Genomic DNA, 20866 nt, shown 5'->3' on the forward strand with positions numbered 1-20866 from the left:
CTGTGATGCACTTCATCTCAGATAGGATGATGGCAGGGAGGGGGGTAACTAGTGTCACTCAGCAGTGACCTCTGACTGACCAAAGCATGATGCTGATGGGTACTAAAATGAATGCCATCCCCTCCTATTTGTCTAGAAGGGCAATGAACTGGCTACAATGTGGAGGCAAGAGAAGTAAAGAAGGGAAATTTCATGGAATCCATGCACTGCCAAACCATAATTGCCTTCTGTTTTTCTAACAATGTAAACAGTGCCAGCTGCCCAGAATAGGTTTCAGTTAATCTAATTCAGGTTTAAATTGAAGTGTAGGATGGATCACAGGTTGGACTGTATCACAGGGTGACTCCAAAAAAGAGGGCATGAACTGCAGATAAAAAAACGGCAGGGACTTGTGGGAGTTCAGGAATATTTAGTATGTAGAACAGGTGCAATCAGAGGGAGGAAGAGAGGATGTAACTGGGAATACTCAAAACAGGAGTGAAATTGAAACAGGCATTTTTTGGGAAAAAACATTATAGGGCAGCAAAGCAGACAGATAGGTGGAGGAACTAGATTGGCTGCAAGCTCTCCTTCCAGCCCAAAATGTTGCTATTTAAATAGATAGTCAGTAGTTTTAAACATGACTGAAGACAAAATAGTTAGGAGGTCCCTAAGCCTCCTGTTTGAATGAATCAAACTGAGGCAGCAGCAGTGCTTGGGAGATCCAATTTAAAATTAGGATATTTCCATAAAAGGTCCACTTGCCATCTTACCAGCACACTAAACAATACCAAACATTCAGGCTCACAGCAGGATTCTGGATGATCAAAAGAAATGGGACTTGTATATACCAGCTGAAATGTCTAAAACTGTCTTGAAAGGGTTTGAGTTTTTTTCTTTGGTCATGTCTCATGTGTTTGAATTACCACTCATCCTCAGATTCATGGGCTAGTCCCACACCTACGCTACAGGATAACTGCAGAGCCCAAAAGTTATCGGAGGATATGATCATACTGTATCACCCTATCAGGACACTGCATCAAGACATGAAGACGCAAATGGTGTGACACAGAATTGGACATCATAACACAAGTGCTCATTCAGATACTAATCAGGACATCCTGTGAACAATGGCTCAAAAGAAGAAAACAGCTGTTTTCCATGAGAGTAAATCCAGGATTGCAGTGGCAACAACCCATTCTGGATTTACAGCAACATATGACTGCAAGTGAACAGTTTCTAGGAGGTTTGTGTTTCTTTCTGTGAAAACTCTGAGTGGAGGCAAGGTGAAGAGCTAGTGGCTGTGAGCAATTGTTGACAATGAGGAAGTAGAAACGTGGCCGGGGATGAAAGTAAAAAACACAAGTAACAAATAAAAAGTTGCTCTTTTGGGTAATTTTATCACAAATGGCAGGATTACTTTATTATATGTACTACTAGTCACTGGAACCTCATAGCAGGGTTCAGTTAAAAATAAAAAAACAATGCCCCCCCACCCCAAAAAAAACCCCCAAAACAAAAACAAAACCCAAGGTCCAGCCTAAACCACCACCACAATCCCTTGAAATGAATGTACCCAAAGTACACACATGTTTGTGAGGTTTTCATAAAGTTTCTTAGAGGGAGAAAATTGGGGGAAGTCCTTACACTCACCCTATCATCCCTGCCCCTTCTCACTTGCAATGGCAGGACTACTTCTGCAGCTGGAGTGGAAGGTGCAGCTGACTAGGGCCTACTGTGGGGAAATGGGACCAAAGGTTTGGATAAATTCAGCTAAGCACCCACACTCTGGGGCACACATTCTAATGGAAGTTTTTCAAGTATACACTTCACTAGCTCAGATAGGAAGCTTACCTCCCATGTACCTAAAAGGTTTTTTCATTTACATTAACAATTTCTATCCAGATAAGGACCAATATGTGTTGCTGTATAGTGGGATTGTGTATTGCTGATACTACCTGATAAAGCAATTGTGTCACTAGCAATAAATTTGAAACATGTTTTAAATTATTTCATTTGGCTTCTTTATTTGGTTGAAGTGGACCAAGAGGAAGGACTGGAGAAAATTATTCTATTGGTCTGCGCCTAGTCTATACAGTAGGTCAAGTGGGTCTTTTTCCGTATTCAGAAATCACCATTCCCCTTCCAGGCAATAGTTTTTCGGCATTCAGCCAAACTGAATTTGATTTGTGGATGGGCTAGCATATAAACCCTATATACAAAGATGAGCCATTTCTGAGGTCCATTGCAAACATGAGAGAAGAACAGGTTTATGAAATACTGCTTTGGTGAAACCTTTGGTCATGAACACACTGGTAATCAGAAAAACCAGCTGCCTGAGCCAGTCATCATTTCCTCTCTAATACAAATGCAGGATTGAGTGTAGGCCCCATTAACACACACTCAATGCAGTTGATTTCTCTTCCTAAGTGCTAACTGTGGGAGCTAGGAGAATTCTTACCTCACGCATCCAGACACTGAATGGCCTCTGCCAAGAGTCCTTCTTCTCCAGATGCAGGTAGGCATTGAACAGGATCAGATAGATGTATCGTTCCAAATACTGTAGGCTCCGCAGTTGCAACGTCCGCATTTCCTTCTCTTCCTTGGCTGTTTTCCCCTGAAATGAAGGATGACATAATTGGAATGATTCAAAGTCACCATCACGGATTCCATTTGAACATCACATACAAGAATGCACTGAAAACAAAGATCTATATACCATGGGCCTAATTCTGAGCTGATGTAAACAGGAGGGGTAGGATATCTATAAGAAATAAGAGTACATTATTTCTTCATCTGAACAGAATAGTCAAGAGCAAGGAATATCATCACAATGACATTAGATGGTTCTTTCTATTTCTCTGGAAGGGAAGAGTACAGTTAGCTTTAGTTTATTGGGGGAATCCTTAAGAAATTAGTAACTGGAATCTCAGCCTGTACTTAAGGCACCCCTTATTATAACATTTTAGGCTTTCAGTTCAGCAATTCCACAACGATCAAAATGCCTTCTACTTTTTAAGAGATAGTCCATCACTGAGGGGTTCTCCCTTCTAGCAAAAGATCTACTGCAAAAAAAGTCTTCTTCCCCTTTAAAAATATTCCTACAGTTGAGATATTCCCCTTTTAAAATCCATTGGTATCGTCATAAATATAAAGGGAAGGGTAACCACCTTTCTGTATACAGTGCTATAAAATCCCTCCTGGCCAGAGGCAAAACCCTTTCACCTGTAAAGGGTTAAGAAGCTAAGGTAACCTCGCTGGCACCTGACCCAAAATGACCAATGAGGCGGCAAGATACTTTCAAATCTGGGCCGGGGGACAGGCACAAAGGGTTTGGTCTGTCTGTGTGATGCTTTTGCAGGGAACAGATCAGGAATGTAAGCCTTACAACTCCTGTAATGTTAGTAAGTAATCTAGCTAGAAAATGCATTAGATTTTCTTTTGTTTAATGGCTTTTAAAATAAGCTGTGCTGGAGGGAATGTATATTCCTGTTTTTGTGTCTTTTTGTAACTTAAGGTTTTGCCTAGAGGGATTCTCTATGTTTTGAATCTGATTACCCTGTAAGCTATTTACCATCCTGATTTTACAGAGGTGATTTTTTTTTTACCTTTTCTTTCATTAAAATTCTTCTTTTAAAAACCTGACTGATTTTTCATTGTTCTTAAGATCCAAGGGTTTGGGTCTGTGTTCACCTGTACCAATTGGTGAGGGTTATTATCAAGCCTTCCCCAGGAAAGGGGGTGTAGTGCTTGGGGGGATATTTTGGGGGAAGACCTCTCCAAGTGGTCTCTTTCCCTGTTCTTTGGTTAAAACACTTGGTGGTGGCAGCATACTGTTCAAGGACAAGGCAAAGGTTGTACCTTGGGGAAGTTTTTAACCTAAGCTGGTAAAAATAAGCTTAGGGGGTCTTTCATGCAGGTCCCCACATCTGTACCCTAGAGTTCAGAGTGGGGAAGAAACCTTGACAATCCTGTGAGGCTTTCTCCAAGTAGAAGTCCCCATAATTTGGTGGGAGGTGTGAAGCCATAAAGAATCTATCACATTGGAGAACAAGTTGCATAAAACTATGAGCCTTTCCTCACATCATCTTGTCTGTCAGTGAAGTCCCCCTGAAGGAGTTTCTCACAATATTCCTACATGAGCACAAATTTATCCACCATCCCCAGTCTCCAAATGCCCAGGAAGAAGAATTGAGCCAGCTCTTCAATCTCACCTTTCCATCATAGGGCAAACCAATGTTTACAAGAATGAGGGAGAAGTCAGATACAGCCTGGTAAATAAAAGCCATGACATTTAGGACAATATCTATCTTGTAATCTTGAATGAATGTGATGATCTCACATCAGACCCTGGTGGAAAGTCTTTGCTTCCTCTTTGCTCCAGGAAGGTTCAAGTACAGTTTATTTTTAGTTTCACATTTTTTTGCTGAAGCTCTTCCATGTTATTGTGATTCATCAGCACTACTGCACACCAGGTAGATTTTACTTCCTGGAACACATTCTGTTCACACCACAATGCACAGCAGTTCTGGCCTATTATACAGCATCCCCAGTCCAAGGATTCTCTCACTATTTCTCATTGGTCTTTCCACATACTGCTGGTATAAATCCCTGTAAATCCTTGTAGAAGGATCCTTGCTTTCCTTGACCAGGTCAGCCATTATGTTCTTACTGGACAAATCTCCCTGCTCAATAAGTACTATATCCCTTCCCTTGCTGCCCTATCAAGTGCCTGTCCTGGTTCGGCTCACCCATTTTTTGACAGGCTATTATGCGGTTGAAAAAAAGTACTTTGTGATCAGTTTTTCCTCTCTTAAAGGATTATGTCTCTCCAAGACAGGAAGAGACAAAGCTGAGGAGTCAACAAATTTAAGTTTTGTTTTTTCTTTTTTTAAAGTGGTATCACACGATGTCTCCTTGGCAACAACAAATGTAACAAGTGATCGCACAACACTTGTATCAAAAAATGAAGTTGAGGAACACTCTCAAGTGGATTCTATATACATAAAGCCCTAGGCTTCGTGAACGTCAACCAGCCCACCCCACCGCACAGCAGGCTACCTACAAAAAAAACTCTCATTTTCTGCTATCTGTAGAAAATAAAGAAAACGACTCGTGTTTAAATCATGGGCTGCTTCAAAAGCATCCATGGGAACAAAAGACAACGTAGCCTAACCACCTTCTAAAGTTTAAGGACACTGTGAAATGTGAGCCCCAATCCTGGCTCGCATTGAGTTAGTTTCCATACTTACATGTGCAAATGTGGACCCAGGTGTAGAGGAATGTTTTTACAAGTGCACATTAGCTTTCGCTTTCTGAGTCCGTGGCCCTTTATAGCTGCTCCATTAATGACTTGAGACCTCAGTCTGTCTTGACCTTTAGTACACCTTAGTCTCCTTGAAATCATCTTAGAATGGAGTATTTCTGAAGAAAGGCCCAACCAGCCTTCTGCTGGTGACAAAAATAAGTACGTACTTGAAAATCATTCCTGGTTTAGCTTGGCAATTCAAGCTCTTATTAAACTGTGGCTTCAACTGTATAAAAAGTTCCTCTTTAAGATGTAGCCCTCAAAAATAGAAAAGGTATTGCTATGTGTGTGCTTGTGGGCACATGTGTAATATAGAGAAGGTCCAGGAATAGGCATTCCCTGCCTCACCAGACTACAAACTATACCCTGTCTTTGTTATGGCTGTCCTATTTTTGAATGGCTACAGCTACTAGGCAACTGAAGATTGGCTCTTCCTCACTTCCTGTCCCTAATCTGACTGTATTACAGCAGCGACTAAGGGAGACATGGATTTACAGGTGTCTGCTCTTTGAGTCACAATTTCTTGCTGAGCTCTCAAAAGACTTTGCCTGTGTTCCCCTTGAATACCACACTGTAAGTAGACACTAGGTCCTTCTAGATTCAGGATAACTAACTCAAGGAGGGTCCAGAGCTTGTGAGAGCCACACAGAGATCTATATTAATAGAAAAGTAAAACTACTGTTATTTCCAAGATGAATGCAAGTCAAGGCTGACAGACAAAGCATGATGTTCCCTATCACTCTGGTTCACTATACCAGGATCAAAATTAAGAAGCGGCACAACAATCAATCAGCTGATGAGCAAGCTTAAGAGGTAGTTTGACATCTCTATCTCAAACTGTTAAAAGAAAATCCCAAACTGGTCTGCAAATAGCATCTCCTCATTAGAGTGCGGGGGAAAAAACAAACCAAAATGGCAATATTAGGAACTGCGAGACTGGATCAGACCCAAGGTCCATCTAGTCCAGTATCTTGACAGTGGCCAGTATCAGATGCTTCAGAGGAAATGTAAGAATCCTGCAGATGTGGGATGATCTACCCCACAACACATACACATCCTAGTGTATGTTAGGCAGGGGTCGGCAACCTTTCAGAAGTGGTGTGCTGAGTCTTCATTTATTCACTTTAATTTAAGGTTTTGCATGCCAGTAATGCATTTTAACATTTTTTAGAAGGTCTCTCTCTATAAGTCTATATATTATATAACTAAACTATTGTCGTATGTAAAGTAAACAAAGTTTTCAAAATGTTTAAGAAGCTTCAATTAAATTAAAATGCTGATCTTATGCCGCCGGCCCGCTCAGCCCGCTGCCAGCCTGGGGATCTGTTCACCTAAGCCGGCAGCAGGCTGAGTGGGGCCTGCGGCCGGAACCCCAGCTGGCAAGGGGCCGGCAGCCAGAACCCCAGACCGGCAGCGGGCTGAGCAGGGCCGGCGGCTGGGCCCCCAGACCAGCAGTGGGCCGAGCAGCTCAGCCCGCTGCCACTCAGCCTGCTGCCGGTCTGGGGTTCCATCTGCCGGCTCCTGCCAGCCAGGGTACTGGCTGCTGGCCCTGCTCAGCTTGCTGCCGGTCTGGGATCCTGGCCCTGCCCACATAGAGTGGGTACCTACCTTTTCCCTGGTTCTAGCTCATTCTCTTCCTCTCTCTCTGCACTGAGCTGAGGGTGGGAGTGCACTGAGCTGGGGGTGAAGGATCAGGCTGGGGTGTAGGGTCTGGCCAGGAGCTTGAATGAGGGAGGGGGCTCAGGGTTGGGGCAGAAGGTTTGGGTGTAGAGTGCTTACCAGGGCAGCTCCCATTTGGTGCAAGGGGTACAGGTGGGAATGTGGGCGGGGGGGGGATGCAGGAGCTCCCGTTTGGTGCTCAGGGTGGGGGTGTGGGGGGGCTGGGTATGTGTGGGGAGGGTGCAGGAGTCAGGGCTGGGGTTGTGGGGGGGTGCAGGGGTCAGGGCAGAGGGCTGGGTGTGTGTGAAGGGGGTGCAAGGGTCAGAGCAGAGGGCCGGGGTGTGTGGGGGGTGCAGAGTTCAGGGCAGGGGGCTGGGGTGTGTGTGTAGGGGTGTTGGAGTCAGGGCTGGGGTTGTGGGGGGGGGTTCAGGGGTCAGGGCAGGGGGCTGGGGGTGTGGGCTAGGGTCCTGGGGGTGCTCCCAGTCCCCTGCCCAGAGCGGCTCATGGCAGGGAGCTGGAGGGGATAAGTCCTGATTCCACCCCCCTTCCCCAAGGCCCCGTCCCCACCTCTTCTCCGCCTCCTCCCCGGAGCAGCGAGCGGGCGCTGCGGCTCCGCTTCTCCCCCTCCCTCGCAAGGGCTATCAGCTGATCGGTGGCAGGGAGGGAGGGAGAGGAGGAGGGGCAGGAACCCAGCACGGGGTGGGAGGGAGCTTGCCTGCCCTGCAGCAGCAGCCGGCAGGACCAAGCTTTTTCACCCTGCCCCTGCGGGGGGGGCAGGGGGAGAGGGGGGGCATGGGGGCAGAGAAGAGCGGGCCGGGGCGGGCAGGATTGTTAATGGCACGCTGCTGCCTGCCGGGGTCCTGGCAGCCGGCCCTGCTCAGCCAGCTGCTGGCCTGGGTTCGACAGCGGGCTGAGCAGGGCCAGTGACTGGGACCCGGCAGGCAGCAGCGTGCCATTAAAAATCAGCTCGCGTGCAGTCTTTGGCACGCGTGCCATAGGTTGCCAACCCCTGAATTAGAGTCTGGTTTAAGCCCTGAAGCATGAGATTTAACACCTTTTCCAAAATGTATCATCACTAATTGTGATAACTGAATATTCTTGTTAGCCCTCTAAATATCCAATCCCTCTTTGAATCTTGCTAAACTTATGGCCTCAACAATCTCCTGTAGCAAGGAGTTCGACAGTCCACTTACACACTGAGGAGCATATGTAACTGAGGAGAGTATTAGGAGAGCCTATCTCTAAAGGAAGAACACAAAATAGTTGCCTTAATTTAAGGCTTTCTATTTATTAATATTTGAGAGAAAAACAGTAACAGGAAAACAAGGAAGCAAGAACACCAGAGTACGTACGAAGCTGGAGTGCCAAATTCTCAAGGCAACAAGACAATTTTGCTTTTAATTACATTTCCATTCAAAATTGGTTATCTGAAAAACTTGTCCATTTTTTAAAATAACCTATTAGATGGATGGCCTTTCATCTAGTAATATTAACAGATAAAAAAGCATAAGAGGAGTACCCAAAATGTAGTTTTCAAATGCTATAGAATTATGCAGTTTAGAAATAGATTCTGTGCAGCTGGATAAAGAAAAGTCAATACTTATTGCTTAGCAAATCAGCAATCACCCATATCTGAGAAACTCTTGTTTCTAACTGCACACACCTGCTATGGTATGTTATTTTACAAATATATGACCAACTATAAGGTTTGGAAGCAGTGGACTCAAACCTCCACAGCCAAGATATTTTGGAATCCCTCTTCCCAAAAATCTGTGAAGCTGTGGGTTGTTCACCAGGGGAACACTACCAAACCTAGGGGGGAGAGCACAGAAAAGTTGTGGGCTACTTTTATTGCTTTTTCTTTCCCATTTAGATGTCTTTATTCTCTTCCTCCATTACTATCGTCAATTCATTCAGCGTTCAGCTTCCTCCTTTCTGTCTGGTTTTAATGCCTTCATTTTCTCTTCTGTTTCTTTTTCCAACAAAATTAACCCTCTTCCCTTTTTCTAGACTAGAGATCTTTCTTTCCACTGGTCTTCCTTTGTTATTTCCCAATTCGTCCACTAACTCCTAGTCATTTCTTCTTTTCTCTCCCTCAAACCAAATTCTCTCTCTACTCACATATGTCTCTGCCCACACTTAAATTGCCCAGTAATTTCTCCCTCTCTCCTGCTGTCCCTGCTTTTGTCAGTATCCCTTCCCTTCAGTGCTGGTCCTCTCTTTTCCCACAGACTCTCAGTGCTCCATGTTCCAGCTGGAACACATGGCCCGAGCTGCGCACTGATCAGAAGAGTACTCATGTTAGAGTGAGGAGTGCTTTTGTGACCATGGGCTGGCTCCCCGCCTCTGGCCTTGTGTTTCAGGCAAAGTAAGGAGCAGTGGTATCTGTAACAGAGGAGCTGGCTGGTGATGAGCAGCATGCCAGAAAGTAGTAGGCTTTGCAGGAACAGCTTCAGAACCTTGGCTTGAGTGGGGGAACAGCAGGTGTCTGGTGATGTCTGCATTCTAGCACAGAGCCAGGACTTCAAATCTCCCTCTGGCAGGAACTCAGAGCTATCCTGAGGGACAGCAGGATAAATGTTACCATTGCAGGAGTCCCCTGCTTCAGAAAGCAGGCTTGGGAGGCCTGAAGTTATGATCATTTCAGGTAATGAGCAGGAATGTAGCATATAAAATGGTTATGGCAATAAGCACATAGTAAATCATATTCTATCCCAAGCAATAGCAGAATGATGGATGCTGGCACTGAAGCAGGTCAATTGCAAAAAATACAGTTCCAATGAGCTCAGGTAAAACACTTAGGGAAAAATATCTCAGTTTAATAGGTTCAATATTTCTAAATAAGAAATTAACTTCTTATTTAACAATGATTGACACAAGCAACGTCACATGCGCCATAAGTAGGTGCATAATAAAAATGGTATAAACAGATATAAAAAAAGACAGCAGTTAAGAATTTTCAAAGCTAGCTAGGGGATTTGGAGGCCCAACTCCCTTCTATGGAAAGGGCCTCCAAATCCCCTAGGCTAGTTTGAAAATCTCAACCAATGTCAATATTGTAGCAGGGTGCAGAGCATGCCGAGTGTGGAGCTGCAATTACCCTTGTTTGTGATGGCTCTCTCAGCCTTCAGCATGGTTTGGTTGCCAAGGTGCCTTAGTCCTCCGGCCAAGTCACAAAAAAGTTCACGTCTTCCAAACACCACAAACTAAAAGGCTTCTGTCCCAGTCTTAAGGTGGGCACAGCCCTTCTCTCCGGAGGTTCTTCTATCTTTCTTCAAGCCTTCCCCTTCCCCTGGGCTCAGCTCTAGCCCCTCCTGGGCTCTGCTCAGTTTCCCCATCCTCCTGCTGTTCACCAGGGTCACTGCATCACCTCACTAGGTGGAAGTATAAACAACTTCCCAGCCATCCACAACCCTGAAAGGCCACCAATAATGTAGTCTCTCTCTCTCTCTCTCGCACACACACGTTTAAAATAACACCAAGTATTTTCCTTCAATCTCTAGTGACTGTCTCAACATGCAAAGTGTACAGCTACATTGACTCCTGCTTTTCCAGCAACCTTCCCTTCCAGCTAAGTTTGATTCTACTTAATTGCATCATTCACTCTCCATATACTTGCCGAGAATCATGTGTCCTATTTATCTGCTTGCTGAGGTTTTCTCCTTCTTTCTGGAAGATTGTGCAAGTACTACTAGCAGGAGTGGTGCTGATGACAAGGATGTTGGCTATGAAAATCTGATTGGTCATGAGATTTCTGATTGTAAGTAGGGCCTTGTCGTAGGTTGACTTGCACCTTTAAGAGGGAGTGGGGTCCAGTGTCTCTGTGACCAATTACCTGATGCTCAAGTGGGCTGAAGGAGAGGCAACTAGGCCTTATAAAGATGGAAGCTGGCTGGGGAAGCTGCAAAGAGTTAACAGACTCCTACAGGCAAGTTTGAGGCATTAGGGGAACAAGACTTCAGCCAGGTAGGGCTTAGAGTGGCCCGCTTAAAATAGGAATTGACTTGGACCTTGTGGACTTTAGTTTTGTTTGCAATTGTGATACTAATAAACCCAGACTTTAGTGAGTGGTGTATGCACAGAAAGAAGCCTGTGTGAAGTTTATTGAGGACCAGGAAGAAGGGACACAGAGGGAAGGTGCCACAGAGCCACCCCTAGCCACCAAGGGGTGCTTGGGAGGCAGCTGACCCCATTACAGGGCTAAACAGACAATAAATCATCTTCTGGTTGCATCCATTCTGTCTTCCAGTTGTAGAGATGATGTGCCAAATTCTGCCTTTACTCACACCCCATCCAACCTAGTGCAAATACTGTGATGTTACAGGGCATACGCAAGCACAGAATATGGTCCAATTACATTAGTCAGACCTTTGCATCTCCACTGAAGAGAACGGTACATGGTGATTGTCCGGTCCCTTAGCCTGTGTTTTTTGTGAAATTGAATGAACTAGGATCCCAATAGCCTTGCACTGGTATTATCTTCACTTTTTATTACTGCAAACCAATTCTTCATATCTCCTTTCCCAAAAACTAAACAAATCTTTGACTTTGTGGATGATGAGACTTACCATGGATAATTGCTAATTCTTTCCACATTAGTTTCAGCTCTGTAATAACAGCTGCAGTGAGTTCAGCTCCATTTTCACTCTGGAGGCGATATGGGAAACATAACAGCAGAAAGATATCCATCTGCTGGTATGCAGACTCAGCTGCATGCTTAGATGACAGTGGTCACTGGATACAAAATTTGGTCAAATGTTCCTGGTATAGCACGAGCCATTTGCATAAGCCTTGGGCTACTGACTCTATACAGACATTGGTACTGTGGAAATCACTCACATCAAGATGACTACGCAAGGCAGCTATATAAACCTTCCACACAACCTAAACCACAACCAGAATGAAAAGGTTTTTGACAAGTTACCTTATTTTAAAAGTCCAGATTGGATTTATTCTCACCCTCATCTTTCTGAACACTACTAGTCAAACAGCCCTTGGTATCTTTGCTACAAAGCAGGGAGAGACCTCTATTTTTGCCCTAGAATTCTCAAGTGTGCTGAGGTGAATTAGTGAGGTTCTACTGTATTGTAGATATGTAATGAGCTATAAAGAGTTAATTTTTTCTCAAGGGGGCTCTGGAGATTTCAGCTCTGCCTCCATTGTCATCACAAACCCTTATCTCCTGGATTGACTTATTTACAAGGAAAGCTTTACAGCTCTCTGGGAATCCACACAAGGGAGAGGCAAAAAAAAGCAGTAGTGTCAGACCTTGCTCCCTCATCTAGAGTTATGTAAGGTCTGGTGCATTTCTACCATGGGATAGGAGCAAGATTTGTAGATCCCAGGGCACATAGGAAGTCCATAATCATATGCACAATGGAACTCTACTCTATAGCATCTCCCTGTGCCCCAGCATGCAAGGGGATCATGGCTGGCGCACCCACTGGTCCTAACTTCCCTGCGAAGGGGGAGAATATTGGCTTCTAGGGTATTACTACTGCTCTAGGGCTAGAATAATGAGTTCAGAGTGGCTCCATTCCCACTCCACAGCTGGCAAGGGAAGGCGGTAAAGACTCCTTTCAACTACTCCCAGAGACAGCTTTAGCATGCAGCTTGACCAGTCCAGTGTACCCTAGTTCCAGGCTTTTGCCCTGCGTAACTAACAGAAATATAATAGCTACCATTTTAGAGACTTGGAATATGTAGGCACTTCATCTCTAAATGAAGACCATCTTCTACAAGCCAACACAGGGAGATGAACATTCAGATTCCTTGGCTCTGCTAATGCCAGAGGGAGAATGCATTTATCCCCACCTGCGACCCGCTTCACACACTGTATTTAAAACTCATGATCTTGATGGTGTAACTGTTTGGTTGCCTGGGAAACTAGAGGATATCACCAAAAAAAGTTAATATCACACTGAAAACTGCAATGTGTCTTGCCATAAAATAAATGGAACTTGGGTGAAGAAGAGGAGAATGGTGGTGACAACAGTGGAGGTGGAAAAAACGAACAAGAATTTCTGTGCTGGCTTTGGCAGCCAAAAGAATGACCCGTCAGATCTATTTTAAGCCAGGCGTTAACTGGTTTTGGAAAGCAATTCTTCTCTGAATCATTTTTATATGACAGTTCACAGCATTCCAAAGCTGCTCTAATTACACATGGCCTGGCCTTCGAGACATATTACCTGCTAGAATGATATCTCTGGGGAGAAAGCCGATCAGACTGGTGGTCTAAAATGGCTGTTTTTGGGGGAGGGAATTTGCTGGAGAAGGGAAAGATTTAAGTTGCTGTCTAGAAGCTTTAGTTACACTTTCATTATTGTTCTGGGAAAACTTAGGGCCTGATCCGGCAAGTATTCCCGACACAGAACTCCCATCCCCTTTTGTCATTTCAGTTTCACTTTATAATCCCCTAATACAGCAGCTTCACTGACTCGCTGGTATGAGTACAAATCTGCATCCCCTGTCATAAATAGAGCTGGGCAAATAGTCTATTCTATTCTATCTAGATATTTGTAAGCTGCTAATCACCATGGTATGTAGGCCAAACGTTTCCACAAATATTCATTTGAAGGATTTTTTTTAACCCATTTGTGCTCTCTGCGTTGTTTCAACAAATATTCATGCAATCAGATCCACTAGCATATCTGCTCTCAGCAAGGGAATCTCTGAAGCTCATGTCTCAATGCTCACACAATGCAAAATTTAAATTGGCTTTCTGCATGCACTTCTAACAAAAACTTGATGTTAAAGCTTGTGCTGGTGTGCAATGTGATTTTAACAAATCACAACCAAGCAACAAAACACATTTGGAATAAGGAAGTCAAAGTTAAAAAAAATAAATTGGCAAATAATTTCAAAACAACAAATACATGTAAGAAAGTTACCATCAGTTCACAAACATTCCATAAGCAGAAAAGACACACAACTCATCAGATCACTCCTTTGCTGGGAATTATTCGCTCAGCTCTCCTCCTAAAGGTATGTAGTTGCTTTTACTTTTCAAATCACTTAACTTACTTTTTGGGAAATAAATATTGCATCCCCAAGCTAAATGTTTCTAGACCCAAATGTCACTATCATATTTCTCCATTCTGCCACAATCCCCCCTTCATGCTCTTTGTCAGGGTGAAATCATCTAGGAATAGCACAAAGCTACAAAAGGGAAAACCTAGCCTTTGAGTTAGTGGGGAAAATTGGAGGCTAATGTTTGGTTAAACAAATATTTTCCAGTAATCCCCAACTTAACATTGTTTGATTAAACAAATATTTCCCAGTAGTCCTCAACTTCCATTTCAGTAATAAATAGGGCTGTCGATTAATCGCAGTTAACTCACAGGAGTCACTCAAAAAAATTAATCGTGATTATCGCACTGTTAAACAACAGAATGCTAACTGAAATTTATTAAATATTTGTGGATGCTTTTCTACATTTTCAAATATATTGATTTCAATTACAAAACAGAATACGAAGTTTACAGTGCTCACTATATATTACAAATATTTGCACTGCAAAAATGATAAAATAAAAGAAACAGTATTTTTCAATTCACCATATACAAGTGCTGTAGTGCAATCTCTTTATCATGAAAGTGCAACTTGAAAATGTAGATTTTTTGTTTGTTTGTTACATAACTGCACTCAAAACAATGTAAAACTTTAGCGCCTACAAGTCCACTCAGCCCTACTTCTTGTTCAACCAATCACTCAGACAAACAAGTTTGTTTACATTTACGGGAGATGCTGCTGCCCGCTTATTATTTACAATGTCACCTGAAAGTGAGAACAGGCATTCTCATGGCACTTTTGTAGCCGGCATCGCAACACATTTACGTGCCAGATATGCTAAACATTTGTATGCCCCTTCATGCTTCTACCAACATTCCAGAGGACATGCATCCATGCTGATGATGCTCATTAAAAAAAATGTGTGTTAATTAAATTTGTGACTGAACTCCTGGGGGGAGAACTGCATGTCTCCTGCTGTGTTCTACTCGCATTCTGCCATATATTTCATGTTATAGAAGTCTCGGATGATGACACAACACATGTTCATTTTAAGAATACTTTCACTGCAGGTTTGACAAAACACTAAAAAGGTACCAATGTGAGATCTAAAGATAGCTACAGCACTCAACCCAAGGTTTAAGAATTTGAAGTGCCTTCCAAAATCTGAGAGGGAGGAGGTGTGGAACATGCTTTCAGAAGTCTTAAAAGAGCAACACTCTGATGCAGAAACTACAGAACCTGAACGATCAAAAAAAAGAAAATCAATATTCTGCTAGTGTAGGCAAACTACAGCCTGCAGGCCACATCCGGCTCCGCAGCCAACTTAATCCGGCCCTCAAGCTCCCGATGGGGAGTGGGATTGGGGGCCACGGCTCCCAGAAGCAGCGGCATGTCCCCCCTCCGGATCCTACGCGTAGGGGCAGCCATGGGGCTCTGCATGCTGCCCCCACCCCATCTGCCACCCCTGCAGCTCCCACTGGCCGAGAACCGTGGCCACTGGGAGCTGCAGGGTGGCGCCTGCAGACAGGGCAGCATGCAGAGCCGCCTGATTGCGCTTCTGTGTAAGAGCTGGAGAGAGGACATGCCACTGCTTCCGGGAGCTGGTTGAGGTTAGCACCACTCAGAGCCTGCACCCATGAGCCCTCCCCACACCCCTGCCCCAGCCCAGAGGTCCCTCCCACACCCTTAACTCCTCATGTCTGGCCCCATCCCAGAGCCCGCACCTCCAGCCAGAGCCCTTACCCCCTCCTGTACCCCAAACCCAATTTTGTGAGCATTCATGGCCTGCCATACAATTTCTATACCCAGATGTGGCCCTCAGGCCAAAAAGTTTGCCCACTCCTGTGCTAGTGGCATCTGACTCAGATAATGAAAATGAACGTGCATCGGTCTGTACTGCTTTGGATCGTTATCAAGCAGAACGTCATTGGCATGGACGCAAATCCTCTGGAATGGTGATTGAAGCATGAAGGGACATATGAATCTTTAGTGCACCTGGCACATAAATATCTTGTGATGCCGGCTCCAACAGCGCCATGCAAATGCCTGTTCTTACTTTCAGGTGACATTGTAAACAAGAAGTAGGCAGCATTATCTTCTGCAAATGTAAATAAACTTATTTGAGCGAGTGGCTGAACAAGAAGTAGGACTGAGTGGCCTGGCCAGTCATGAAACTGGTTTTCAAAGCTTCTCTGATGCGTACCGCGCCCTCCTGTGCTCTTCTAACCGCCCTGGTGTCTGGCTGCACGTAACCAGCAGCCAGGTGATTTGCCTCAACTTCCCACCCTGCCATAAACATCTCCCCCTTACTTTCACAGATATTGTGGAGCGCACAGCAAGCAGTAATAACAGTGGGAATATTGGTTTCGCTGAGGTCTAAGCGAGTCAGTAAACTGCGCCAGCACACTTTTAAACGTCCAAATACACATTCTACCACCATTCTGCACTTGCTCAGCCTGTAGTTGAACAGCTCCTGACTACTGTCCAGGCTGCCTGTGTATGGCTTCATGAGCCATGGTATTAAGGGGTAGGCTGGATCCCCAACGATAACTATAGGCATTTCAACATCCCCAACAGTTATTTTCTAGTCTAGGAATAAAGTCCCTTCCTGCAGCTTTTGAAACAGACCAGAGTTCCTGAAGATGCGAGCGTCATGTACCTTTCCCGGCCATCCCAAGTGGACATGGGTGAAACGTCCCTTGTGATCCACCAGTGCTTGCAGCACTATTGAAAAGTACCCCTTGCGGTCTATGTACTCGCTGGCTTGGTGCTCCGGTGCCAAGATAGGGATATGCATTCCGTCTATGGCCCCACCACAGTTAGGGAATCCCATTGTAGCAAATTCATCCACTATGACCTGCACATTTCCCAGGGTCACTGCCCTTGATATCAGCAGATCTTTGATTACGTGGGCTACTTGCATCACAGCAGCCCCCACAGTAGATTTGCCCACTCCAAATTGATTCCCGACTGACCGGTAGCTGTCTGGAGTTGCAAGCTTCCACAGGGCTATTGCCACTCGCTTCTCAACTGTGAGGGCTGCTCTCATCTTGATATTCATGCGCTTCAGGGCAGGGGAAAGCAAGTCACAAAGTTCCATGAAAGTGCCCTTACGCATGAGAAAGTTTCTCAGCCACTGGGAATCGTCCCAGACCTGCAACACTATACGGTCCCAGCAGTCTGTGCTTGTTTCCCGGGCCCAGAATCAGCGTTCCACAGCACGAACCTGCCCCATTAGCACCATGATGAATGCATTGGCAGGGCCCATGCTTTCAGAGAAATCTGTGTCCATGTCCTCATCATTCTCATCACCGCGCTGACATCGCCTATTCGCCCGGTTTCACTTTGCCAGCTTCTGGTGCTGCATATCCTGCTGGATAATGCGTGTGGTGTTTAATGTGCTCCTAATTGCCAAAGTGATCTGAGCGGGCTCCATGCTTGCCGTGGTATGACATCTGCACAGAAAAAAGGCGCAGAACAATTGTCTGCTGTTGCTCTGATGGAGGGAGGGGCGACTGACGACATGGCTTACAGGGTTGGCTTACAGGGAATTAAAATCAACAAAGGGAGTGGCTTTACATCAAGGAGAAAAAAAAACAACAACTGTCATACAGAATGGCCCCCTCAAGGATTGAACTCAAAACCCTGGGTTTAGCAAGCCAATACTCAACCCAATGTTCAAGCCACTGAGCTATCCCTCCCCTCGGTATTTCAGGCAGGACTGAATCTCCATTAAAATTTTCAAGGTGCCCCTGACAGACCTCACCGAAACGATTGTCGGCCGTTGATTTCACAGAGGGAGGGAGAGACGGGTGACCAAATGAATACAAAACAAATCTGGTCTATTTCTTGTTTTGATCCACTCCATCTATCTTTTACATCTTTGGCTGGCAGCAGACGGTGCAGTAGGACTGCTAGCCATCCTCATCTCCTGGCTGCTCGGCAGAAGGACTGCCGGCAGGACTAAAGAGAATGACCTGGTCAAGTCACTCCTATTTCAGTCCCTGCGCCCATGTCTGCCCAGGCGCTCCTGACCAACCTTACCGAGGTGGCCAGGAGAACCATCATCATCATGTCCGAGGTGATCAGGCCTATTGCAACGTCTGCTGCCACAAGACAATGAGCTGCTGCTGTGTAGCAATGCAGTACCGCGTCTGCCAGCACCCAGGAGACGTAGGGTGACAGTGAGCTGAGCGGGCTCCATGCTTGCCGTGGTATGGCATCTGCACAGGTAACTCAGGAAAAAAGGCGCGAAACGATTGTCTGCCGTTGCTTTCACGCAGGGAGGGAGGGCCTGACGACATGTACCCAGAACCACCCGTGACAATGTTTTTACCGCATCAGGCATTGGGATCTCAACCCAGAATTCCAATCGGCGGCGGAGACTGCAGGAACTGTGGGATAGCTACCCACAGTGTAACGTTCTGGAAGTCGACACTAGCCTCAGTACTGTGGAAGCACTCCGCCGAGTTAATGCACTTAGAGCATTTTGTGTGGCGACACACACAATCGACTATATAAAAATGATTTCTAAAAAACCGACTTCTATAAATTCGACCTAATTTTGTAGTGTAGACATACCCTCAGAGAAAGGGGACACAGTAATTGTTTTAGATACTGTAAAAGCTTTAGTTTTACTTCAGACTGTTTCTCTGACCATTTTATCCCACAGGACTTTAAGACCATTACTTTTTAAAAGAACTGTACAGTATACATTTGTTTTGTGCTTGTACAGCACAGTGGCCCTGGTCCATCATGGGGGATCCTAGATACTATTACAATACAAATAATGAATAATAATATTTGAGGAAGAGAGATAATCTGTTATAACTTTACTGAGGATATGAAATTAACCTTCCTGAGGCAGGAGTGACTTCGTCCCTCACACATGTGGCAGCCCCGATAAGCAGAAGGGCAGTTAAAACACAAACCCTCCTTATAGTTATCTGTTCAGTTTACAACCTGGTTCATCTTAACCAGCCCCATGATTGTAAATTCACTCTCCTGCAGCTCCTGCCGCTATTAGTCTTTGCCTGTGGTGCACTGAACTGACTATAAGGGGATAGTTCTTCCTGAGAGGGACTGGGGAAGAGTGAAAGACACAGAAGAGCAAAACATGGCCCCCCAAAATGCGTGTCTTTCACTGAGTTACACCTTTATGAGCTGTATTATTCTAACAACTTATGACACATGCGGGGAAGATATTTTCCTAATGCCTGTAACTGAGACACCCAACTATTTAAGCAATAGGACACAACAGGCAGCACATTTTCAGATGATTATAACATGTCTCTGGAAGTGCTGTAGGCAAGACGCTGAGGCCAAATGACTTTAACCACCCAAGAAGTGTAATAATTATTACCATGTAGTGCATAGCATGAAGTATTTTAGTACTATTATGAAATGGAGTTGATATAAAAGAATGAGTGTGCATTTACTGGGCATTATTAGTCACATGTGTATGAGATCACGGATGGTCAGTCAGAAAGCTCTATCTGTGGCCTGGTTCAAAGGCCACTTTAGACCTGAAGTTAATTCATTACGAAGTATTTATTCATGTGTCCTTTACTTCAAAAATATTCAGTACTTGAAAGGACTCTGTTGAAATGAATATTGTACAAAATATTAGGCTGCCAAGACACTGAACACTCCATCTTGGTTTAATCGCCCACTTACTATGCTAGGTATCAGCACCTTCCCTGACATATACTGCATAGCTGCCAGCAAAAACATTCCAGAAAGATTTGGTTTCGATGACCGAGCCGACTCCCTGCAAATTCACAAGCACCATGACCAACAATCCAGTCAGCAAAAGAAAACCCACCACCAGTTCCCTCTCTCCCCGAAGCAGGTATTCTGTCACATCAGCCTATTACCAGTGTTTTCCCCAGGGAAACTGACATCAGTTATGTCTCTGTAAATGGGTACATAAAACACATGAATACTGACAATAGATCTGCACTTTTCCCCACTGGTTACTGCAAGCCTTGAAATCCATAGGAAGCGTGGAATGTGCAAACAAAAGCAGACATGAACACTGGAGGCTTCTCTGTTTCTGAGGTTTTACAACCATTTGTACATTTTGGAAATGACAGGAAAATGAAACAGAATTGTCTTTATTGTGGGTATTTTTATGGTGAGGTTTGTGGGATGTGTAATGGCCCATTAAAATGAGGGCAATCCTAGAAATAACAAGATAGACAGCAACCCTGTGTGAGAACCAGGACTGAAATAAGAACAGGTTTTTGCAGGTTGAGTCAATAGAGGTGCATTTGCAAAGCTGTATGGTAACCTAGGGCTGGAATACCAGGGATGGTTGTAGGTCAAGGTACAGGTGGTGCGGACCAGTGGCTCACGGCTGGAATAGGAGGACATGTATTGCAGGTTAGCATTAGCAGAGCTGTGATCAGATGCTTGCACAGTGGAATGTTCACACCATAACTGACTGAAGCCAAGGGTGTGAGTTTTCCACTTCCAATCATAATAAATATTCACTTTTTTATGTAAAAAGAAAAAAAATACTTCTATGTTTTCTCTTTCCCTCTCAAACGATATGGAATACAATCATGTGTACAATGAATAAGCAGGAGACTCTAGAAATCAGCTGGTAGAACTACAAGCCTCTCTTTCCTATAGCCAGAGAGAGAATATATAGTTTTTGCCATAGATCCCAAGGTACAGTAACAAACATGACTGAGCCTTCTTCACTGTTATATGTGACTGAAAATAGTAACACTGTTTACAGATTGGTTTTTAAATGGAAGTGGATCGTGTTTCAGAACAGGAAGCACTTCCCTGTGGCTAGAAAAAGAAAAACAGCCTTCTAATCCCATTCATAATGCACAAATGAAGGGGCTGTGGCAGATCATATACTGGCTATGGCCTACACATGCTACAAGAGTAACTTCA

The 20866-nt window shown here is 44.6% G+C and overlaps 1 protein-coding gene across 6 annotated transcripts in view; it reads right to left on the minus strand.

Annotated features, from left to right (window-relative positions):
• The window catches only part of PALD1 (phosphatase domain containing paladin 1), a 193058-nt gene that overhangs the window by 21809 nt on the left and 150383 nt on the right, over positions 1-20866 (minus strand). For all 6 annotated transcript variants that reach the window (XM_073353587.2, XM_073353590.1, XM_073353589.1 and 3 more), the window contains one exon: positions 2441-2596. In XM_073353587.2, coding sequence (XP_073209688.1) covers positions 2441-2596 — 156 coding nt within the window. The remainder of the gene's footprint in view (positions 1-2440; positions 2597-20866) is intronic.

This window comes from Lepidochelys kempii, chromosome 7 (assembly GCF_965140285.1).
Source record: "Lepidochelys kempii isolate rLepKem1 chromosome 7, rLepKem1.hap1, whole genome shotgun sequence".
In the NCBI taxonomy this organism is placed as follows: domain Eukaryota; kingdom Metazoa; phylum Chordata; order Testudines; family Cheloniidae; genus Lepidochelys; species Lepidochelys kempii.